Below are 9,254 nucleotides of genomic sequence, written 5' to 3' on the forward strand. Positions count from 1 at the left end.
GAAATTATGAAAAACATTTTGCTTCATATTTATTTTACATACATGTACGTTTCAATTGTTTTCCATTTTATTTTTATTTTTTGTTTCCACATATGCGTAGAGTAGAATTGTTTTTATTTGGATTTTTACATAAATAATTTGTTGATGGGGTTTTCTATTTATGTGCGTCTCATTTAGTTATCCTTGTATATTAAATTAAACTAAAATTATAAAAACAAAAACAAAACACTGGACCCACTTGGCCGACTTCGCTTGGATTGGATAGCCGCAAAGCGAGTCCCTTGTTGCATACATTAAGATCTATAAAATAAGCAAACAACTAACAAAGTTAATGTAAAAAGTACGAAAATCAAGCTATTTTTGATAACAATGTTTCGACTGAAATTTTGATGGCAACAAAAGTATAGTACGTGAGAGCAAAACTTTCTCTTCTGATAGTTGTGTGTTCTCGACCAGTGGTATATCGCATTTGATTGGATTTAACCTGATGTCTGATTAAATATCAATAAGTTGTATGGATTTTGCTGTTGCATGTAGCATGTTGCATGTTGCATGGGTGGTTATCGACATTTTTACAAACACGTATTTAATGAATGCTCCATGTAAATGTTTCTGGCGTTTCTCATACAAATTTATCTCCTATATCGTTTGTATTGGTTTGCATGCTTTTCATTTCTTTTTTTTTATTCTCATGGTATTAATACGAATTGTAATTTACAATGAATGGAGCTTCCGCAATGCAAATTAATCAATTTTTAAATTGTTACATATGCGTTTATGAATTATTATATCTGCTTTCATGTATAGTTAAATATTCCGGTAAACAATAGTATCAATATTTACGGTTTACGGTTTAGCTTAATAAAAAATACGCTATTATCTGTGATTTCGTTTTCATTCATTTTATCAGCTTATCATTTTCGGTTTATTATTTTTACACGCCTATATGCCCTGAAATTCTAATAAGAAACTTCTTGCATATATAATTCTTTGAATATATATATATATTTCGGGGGATTTTTACGCAAAAGTATGTTTTGTTTTTTTGTTTTTCTGTAGTTATTTAGTAAAATGTTGCTTTATTATGTTATGCTTCAGTACGACAAAGTTGTTTCAGTTTGTTGTTCCTTATCAAGCTTTTGATTAAATTTACGTTTCATATTTTGTGTTTCGGATTTTATTACAAAAGTTACTATAGTAATAAATTTATTTAAATATTACAGCGCGACAACAACTAACTCGGACGATATTTTGTATAAAAACCTTTCAAGGAAATCATGTTTCTTGTGTAGGAAGGAAAAACTCCCATCAGTCTTCCCGACTTAAATCCGAAATAACTGGCGATTTGTGCAAATCTAACCAAAAACTCTATCGATTGGATCCCAATCATTTCTGGCTACTGTCTTTTTGACTTTCAAGAGTTTTCCTTTTCGAAACGCTATTAAAATCACACAACGTTTTCTGAAAACTTTGCCGTTGGAAAGAATACAAATATTGCAATAAAAATTATTGTTTTACGAATCGCCATATTCGTAAGGTAAAGCGAGAAACTCTGCGCCGATTATTTGTTGTCACGCTGTATCAGATTTTGTGTTATATTTCTCTCAAATTAAAATGTATACATCTTTTCCATCATTCTGTTGATGCGGGTTTAGCATCTCAGTTTAGTATTCTATTTATGCTACAATTTTCGGTTCCTGATGTAACAAACGTAAGAAACTTTTTCGGGTCTAATTTATGCCTAATTTTCGGCCACATTCGCTCGCTTCTCAATTCTTCTTTTATATTTAGTAAATATGCGAAAAAGGAATTATATGAATGTGTATGTGTGTTTGTATAAAAATCACAAAAATAGTTTTTCGATCCAAATCCAGTTTAGACCAAATTATATTCCTTAAGGTTCGATTGCAGAATTGTGTCCTTCACAGCTGCAAACACAAACCTTATATTTTCCGTATCTAGACAAAGAGAAGAAGACTTAGTTAGTTGGCTTTGTCAACAAAATCAAAATCGTATGATAGTAAACTGCACACATAACATATTCCATTCACGATATTTAACAGATTTAACAGACTATATTGCTTTTTTATTGAGGGACTTTGAAAAACAAATCATATACATTATAATTAAATAATTCATTTGCATTGCCACATTTCCTGAAATCTCCGCACTGCCCGCATTAGCCCAAATTGAATTCCTTAAGTGCATTTTGCATAATTGTATCTTTGACAGCGCAGAACACAAGTTTGATGTTTTCGGTATCTGTTTACCAAGAGATCGTTGTTTTATTAGAAATCAGTTCGTTAGGTTTACAAATTTGACTAGCGATACACTACGCTCTACTCTAGATCAGCGCGGCAGAAGCAAATGCAAATGTAAATGTTTTTCACACAAAAGTTTTTACCATTTGACCAGTCCCTCCTTTAGGCTGAAAACTAAAATCACATCCACACGCATTTTTTGACCAATCACTGAACTGGTAACTGGTGGAACTTACCTGTAGCACACGTGAAATGAGAATAGATAATTTTTTCGGAATCTGGATTTAAATCTACAAACATTCGCAGTATAAACTCTCGGGCCGTTATTGCATCTCGCTGAGGACCTGTTTCGATAAGAAGGCAAATGAGAGGTTACGTCTAGCGTGGTTCTACAACTAGCAAAATAATGAACTAGCAAATAATCTACAGATGATATTGGCGATTGAGGCAATTGCATAGATCTTAAGTACGGGTGAAAGTAAGGTGAAAGTCCACCTGTGGCCGTTGTGAAATGCGAATAGCATTGACGTTCGGGATCTGGATTGCAGGCCAAGTACTTTTTCAGAACGAACTGTTTGGCCGCAGCGTGATCCTGTTTTGGACCTGGTTCATTGCCGCATAAAATCGTACATAATTATGACCACCATTACCAATCGGAACACTTACCATCGTATTCGGGAAAATAGTCTACCAAATGCGAATACATTATTTTCTCCTCCAACAAGTCCTTCTTATTCAGGAATAGAATAACTGACGAATTTTGAAACCAAGGGTATGTAATTATAGTACGAAATAAAGCTTTAGATTCCTCCATTCGATTCTGTAAAAGCGTATATTTAATTATTTAATGGAAAACATATATTTTCAATTTGAAATCATACCTCATTATCAGATTCAAACAAGATTTGATCGTACTCCGATAGCGCTACCAAAAATATAATTGATGTCACATTCTCAAAGCAATGAATCCACTTTCTTCTCTCGGATCGCTGACCTCCGACGTCCACCATTCTGTTTATTAGGGAAAATATATATTATTGTAAAAAATTTAGGCAACAAATTTACTACATTTAAAGCCAAACATACAAGCATTTAATTCTAGAGCGCAGGCCACCAATCTATAAGTAACTAAAGTATAATACATCGTCTTTCACTAGCTTTACAATAACCATTTACATTTCTAGCCTTGTCAGAAATTACCAATTCATATTTTTAATAGATACCTAAACACAATGCCATCCAAATCGAATGGATACTCAAGAATGCCAGTTGTCGGCACTCGAGCACGTAGAATATCCTGCTCGGTTGGCAGGTAATCAGCCTGTTCAATTCGAGCCAGATCGCTCAAGTAGCTAAATTAGATAAATTAGTACACTTTTAAAACAAAGAACGGAACCAAAAACAGTGGCAGAAGTAGTTTTGCAACCCGTCGCAGTCCACCAACTTCGCTGAAGGCCCTAACTAGGTCCCTAAGTTAAATGCTTGGAAAGACATGCGCTAAAGGAATTCTTAAGTATTTAGATACAAAGTATAAATATATTTGAACCATAACCAAAAAACGGGTAATGCACATGCAATGAAGTAAGGTGAGAAAGATGGAATGTACCTAAATCTGATTTCTTCTAAATCAAAGGGATACTCAATTATCCCTGTTGTCGGCACACGAACTCTTAAAATGTCTTGCTCAGTGGGTAAATATGCAGGTTGAGCCACACGATCGAGATCCTTTAGATAACTATACATAAACAAGATCAATGATTTAGTTTGCACAGTCGTTTTAAGTTCTTTCAGTCTCATCAGTTCGTTTCTCGGACTTAATCCGTTTCCTTTGCATGCCAACGGGTAACTTACTATTTGGCTGAATCAGTCAGCTGATATTCCCTACGACGATCATAGCACTCCTGGATGCCAGCATCGTCCCAAAGCGTTTTGATGGCATTCAAGTATGGATCCTCGAACGTGGTAACGGTCTCGTAATCGATGCTCATCACCAGATCGGCCAGTTCCTGTGGATCGTAGGATGGTGTTTGACGTTTGAGATAAAGTGATTTCGATTAGGTCCATGTACTACTTACACTATGCTCTCCCTGACCATAGGAAATCTTCAGCATATCCATGGCCTTGATCATTGACTGCATGGCCATGAATATGTTCTGAAACACCAGCTTGATGTACCCACGCTTGTCCTCGTCCGAGTAACCGCTGCCGTGGATAATACGCATCTGTTTGATGAATGTGGACTTCCCGGACTCGCCAGTGCCTGGGGTTATAGGATTGGAAAATATATAGCCATAAGCGCCGGGCATACAATGCAATTAGCGAGGCGGCTTCAATTGCATTAACCACATTAAGCCAGGCTAAGTGCAATCAAAATGGGCCATGCTCCACTTACCCAGTAGTAGCAGTTTAAGCTCGCGGCGCGCATCTCTCTTGTCTCGGCGCAACTGCTTCTCGATTTCCTGATTGATGCGCTTTTGTTCCTTGGCCTCCTCCGATAAACAGCACTCCATGCTAACTAGATTTATAGACGCTTTCGCGTGCTGCTGCCACTACGCTCGACAGGCCGTTCCGTATATAAAATGTATGCTGTTTGGATGGTGGGATGGTCTCCTGGACTCCCTTCTCTGGACCCTCTGACACCTAGCTAATTGGTTGTGTGGCGGCGGGCGCTGAATACACCCGTTCCAAGTTACAGATTCTGTTTCAGTTTCGATTGGTGCATTTGTACTTCGGCTTTGCTCGCTCTGCAGACCACCTCCAGCGCGCTTGCGATCCAGGCTCTCTTTGGCTATTGCTATTGCTAGTTACGGGTCTACGCTAAGTTCTTGACCAGATTTCGGTGACTCGGAGGCTGAGAGTGATGGCTACTAATGAACAAAGACCACATCGAACGATCCAAGAACATCTGCAAGGAGACAAAGCTTTGATTTAGTAATTGCGTAACCAAACTGTAGGATCTATGCAACTATGGCTCTTACGGACCACCACAGTTGTTGGCCCAACGAGAGTTCGCCGCGTTGTGTCCCGTGCTGGCAATTAACATTTCATATTTGCTAGCCTGCCCCACTAGCTGGCGACGTCGATGACGACGTCGGATATAGATGGCCCATGGCTGCCCATGACTACCCCTGGACTTCCTCTGACCATGGCATTGGCTTTGGTTCTAGGTTCTAGGTTCTACGTTCTGGGCCAGCTCTCTCTCTCTGCGCAGACCTGGGATCACCCGCTACCAGGTGGCTATGGCCATAGATTGAGGAAGCGTTCGCCCAATGCCCCTCAGCCAAGTTCAATGCAAGAAAGCTGATTTTGGAAAATATATGGCTTCGCTGGCCACAAGTTCGCGAGAGTGTTCTCCAATTGGGTGGACCAAGCAGTCTATGGCTATGAACAATTGACAGTCTACTTTAAAATATAATAGGCCACGCAGCGAAAGATACCTTTAAACAAGTTATGACTTAAGATCATTAAGTCGTATTTTGAACTTATGCTGTATTATTGTTCTATTACCTTACAACCAATTCTAATTTGTAGTTTATCTTTTAAAGATATTAGTCCACCCGAATCCGTAGTTCATTCATGGGTTCAGCATGGGGCATGTCTATAGAATATAGCCTATGACCGACCACTGGTGCTATTTCCTCTCTTTTCCAACCCCCACCCCCCAGTTTATATATCGAGTGATGGCTAATCCAATTTCGTTTGGCGAACACATTGACATGGGTCGAGGTAGGGCTTTCAGCATGACCACTACCAAATATCGATGGAATAGCTAACAATAATTTTGACAAAAGTCTGGCCAGGGGAATTTGGCGCGACCAAGTGGGAGAATATGGAGATCTGGATAGTGGCGGCTAGCCGCATAGAATTCGGGAGGATTAGCGGGCTGCACTCGGAACACATTGCTCGCTGAGCAAAGCCACAAAATCTAATTAGCAGTGGCAGTGGCAGTGGGAAAATTCAGGGGCAGGGACACGCAATTGGCGCAATGAAGCGGTTTTTAGCAATAGTTTGCCATATATATCATGCCACCAAATCTGAGGGAGAGTTACCCACCGCGAACTGGTCTTATCTGCCTTACATTTTGTATTAGCTTATGATAAACCACTCAGAGATAACGTTTGATTTGCCTTCTTAATCTTTGGACGACTACTGCTCTTCTGAAAATCACTTTTCTAATGCAAGCTATTCCGAATACCGATTCTAAGTAGGAAATACGTTCATGTTACTCATGCAGTTCCTTATCGCATCCTCACCCTATTTTCGCTGAAGTATTTATGTGCTGATATTTCAGATACAAAAGTACCCTTTCATTATAAATTACAGCATTTGTATACGATCTTGCAGTTGCGAAAGTATGGCTTTTACACGAAATAAATATACTCGAATGGAGTTGGATGATGTGGAGGACAAGCTTGCCAATTTAACTAGTTCTTGTATTTGGATTTTTGGATTATAATATAAACCAACAAGTGGTCGAGTCGGAAATAAAAGCAGGAAATAACGATTCTTGAATTCATTTCAGCATTACTTACTTAACAACATTACGGAGACACGGGACTAAAGGTATTCAGACGAGATTCTCCAAAAAGATGTTCCGGTTATCGTCTCGATTTGTTTTAGCTACCACTATGTTATAGAAAAAATATTGAATGTCGGGTTTTAGTACGCCGATTGAAGTTCTTCCGGATTGATCGTGTTTTATTTATGTTTTGGTTCCCTGCCGATGTTCGGTCTGTTTTAAATATTTTTAGTTTTAGTTTAATCACGCGATTTGCTTTGCGTTGCGGTGCGTTGGTTGGTCTTACGTTTTTTGTTGTTTTAGTTATCTTAAACTAATTTCAAAAGCATTTCGTTTTTAGTTGGTTTGCGGTTTGGAAAACATTTGTGTTTTAAGGAACGTGTGTAGTTGGTTATATATTTTTACTGGTGCTTTGTAATATAAAAGTTACGATAACGTCTGTTCGGCTTCCTTTTAATGTAAATGTGATACTATTTATATATGTAGATATATATCCATATATATTTATAAATATATATTTATATATATATATATGTATATGTAATTTTCCCTTTTTGCTTCTAGTTTACGGTGTGAATGAGGGCTGTTGTTGTTGGTTTTTAACGTTTCTGCTTGTTGTTGTTTTCAAACACCAGTCTGTAAATGCAACGAAGTTTCAACAAATATTCATTGTAGTGTAATTGAAACGGAAAAGTATGTACGGCGACGACGACGACGACGACGAGCGGTCTTCAAATTGATTTCACACGAAACACTTAGTGGCTCCTTTTGTATTTAATTTTCTGCATATTTTATGCTTCTTGTATTTGTTTATTTTTCTGTATGCAGTGGAACTGCAAGTAAAGAAGAGAGACAGAGAGATAAGGAGAAGAACGATGGGGGGGTGGCATGGGTGGTGGTAAGGTAGGAATATGCATTCCGGAAAATCATCATCATACTGGCTAAGGTAAACACACACGACCCCCAGCTCCCATTTTTGTTTTTGCTTTTTTGGTTAGCCCACCCGTTTAAAGCCCAGAAATATGCACAATCCACTAGGTATTTCCGCGACCCCAACTAAGTTTTCGGTTAGGCGCACCGTTTAGTGGCAAGAGAAACCACATTAAGTTAAACAAACTATTGCTTTTTTAAATTTCGCAACTTTTTTTTCCTATTCGTAGTGTTTTTCTCTGGCAAGCAGTGCGACTTGCTGCGCACTGCTTTACGAACGAATACACACAAATATAAGCGAGGGCGTTAACGAAACGAAAAAATTTTGATAGCAATGCGATTCGAAGATTTCGCGATTCGATTCCTCGTTGGTTTAACAATTATGGAGGGGCCTTGCCCAATGGCCAGCACTGTTTGCCGAAAAAACACACTTTACACTGGCATTTCGGGGAACGTTTTCGGTGCTGCTAAAATTTTTTTGTCGAGGGGGGGATTTTTTCGGGCGGCTGCCAGGCGGCTGCGGAAGGCGACCGCTGGCTGGCGGGGAGTCCGTTTGACGGGGATCTTGCTCGAAACTCACAACATATTCGATTTGGCATCGCTCGCTACTCACAACATATTTAATTTTGCATTTTTCGCTAACGTTGACGCACGACCCGACTTTCGATAGCAGGAGGCGTTATTTGTCCGGACCTATCGGGCCTATCGTTCGTCGATATCGATGGCGGAACCTATCGGATGGCCTTTGAACTAGTGGTGGGCAGACATCGATGTTGGCATCGATGCTTTAAAGTCACAGCCTTCGTCGCATTACTTAGGTTAGACTTGTTAACATTTAATTTGATCGCTTTCTTATAAATAATAACGGTCTTTCTACCCTACAGCAAAATGTAAAAACAAAGTACTTTCGATATTTTTCAGTTGCCATCTAAGTCGCAAGCAGGGCGGGAGCTGCCATCCCGATGTCTACACATGTGTATTAATACACATTCTCAGGGTGGCAGCGCCCGACATCCTTACAAGTTAGGATGGTAGTGGCCTACATCCTTACAAATCAGGATGGCAACGCCCGACAGCTTAAAAAACATAAAAACTAGGGTGATTTTTCAGTATATAATAGCGAATACACTCACCATGGCTATGATCTTTCATATTCGTTGAGCTGCGACCCAAACCTATCACTATTTTCGTAAATTCAATATTTATGCACAATACTTTATTCCCAAAATAAACACATGATAATCTGAATGAAAGGTAAATGTTGTCTTAAATACCCTTTAAAACTTAGAAAAAGCCAATTTAGTAAAGATTCTAAAGGGTCAGAAGACATTGCCCGCCAAATCAAAGAGCTTATATTATTTAATCTATGTTTTATTGGCTTTCTGTAAATTATTATCATTTGTTCAATATGTTCATGCGATAAATAAGTGTTTAAATTAATTAAATAAAATTAAAATAATAACTTTACAGTGTGTGCACAATTTAAACAATTATTTCGGGTTTCGTGTGATTTACAATCGAGTTAAATAAAATAAAAACATCGA

The 9,254-nt window shown here is 38.4% G+C and overlaps 1 protein-coding gene across 7 annotated transcripts; it reads right to left on the reverse strand.

Annotated features, from left to right (window-relative positions):
• Positions 1-1,161: 1,161 nt before the first annotated feature.
• Positions 1,162-8,422, reverse strand: LOC122615283 (G protein alpha q subunit). Of its 7 annotated transcripts, XM_043790287.1 has the most exons (11): positions 8,324-8,421; positions 6,794-7,613; positions 4,654-5,166; positions 4,337-4,521; positions 4,113-4,267; positions 3,868-3,996; positions 3,143-3,272; positions 2,928-3,081; positions 2,498-2,605; positions 2,405-2,435; positions 2,065-2,262 (listed from the first exon to the last, which is right to left on the reverse strand). In XM_043790287.1, coding segments are annotated over exons 3-11 (1,011 nt in total). In that variant the 5' UTR covers positions 4,772-5,166; positions 6,794-7,613; positions 8,324-8,421; the 3' UTR covers positions 2,065-2,261. The 7 variants fall into 7 exon arrangements, with proteins under 7 accessions (XP_043646217.1, XP_043646219.1, XP_043646220.1 ...); XM_043790282.1 differs by lacking the exons at positions 2,065-2,262; positions 2,405-2,435 and adding an exon at positions 1,162-1,958; XM_043790284.1 differs by lacking the exons at positions 2,065-2,262; positions 2,405-2,435 and adding an exon at positions 1,162-1,958 and having other exon boundaries at positions 8,291-8,409.
• Between the last annotated feature and the right edge of the window lie 832 nt (positions 8,423-9,254).

The sequence above is a fragment of the Drosophila teissieri genome, chromosome 2R (genome assembly GCF_016746235.2).
Source record: "Drosophila teissieri strain GT53w chromosome 2R, Prin_Dtei_1.1, whole genome shotgun sequence".
Classification (NCBI taxonomy): Eukaryota; Metazoa; Arthropoda; class Insecta; order Diptera; family Drosophilidae; genus Drosophila; species Drosophila teissieri.

Coding starts and splice junctions, on each gene's coding strand:
- LOC122615283 (XM_043790285.1), bottom strand. CDS start 4,771: ATGGAGTGCTGTTTATCGGAGGAGGCCAAGGAACAAAAGCGCATCAAT. Junction 2,606..2,927: donor CTATTTTCCCGAATACGATG/GTAAGTGTTCCG, acceptor TTATCGAAACAG/GTCCTCAGCGAGATGCAATA. Junction 1,959..2,497: donor TCATTTCACGTGTGCTACAG/GTAAGTTCCACC, acceptor CTCTTTGTCTAG/ATACGGAAAATATAAGGTTT.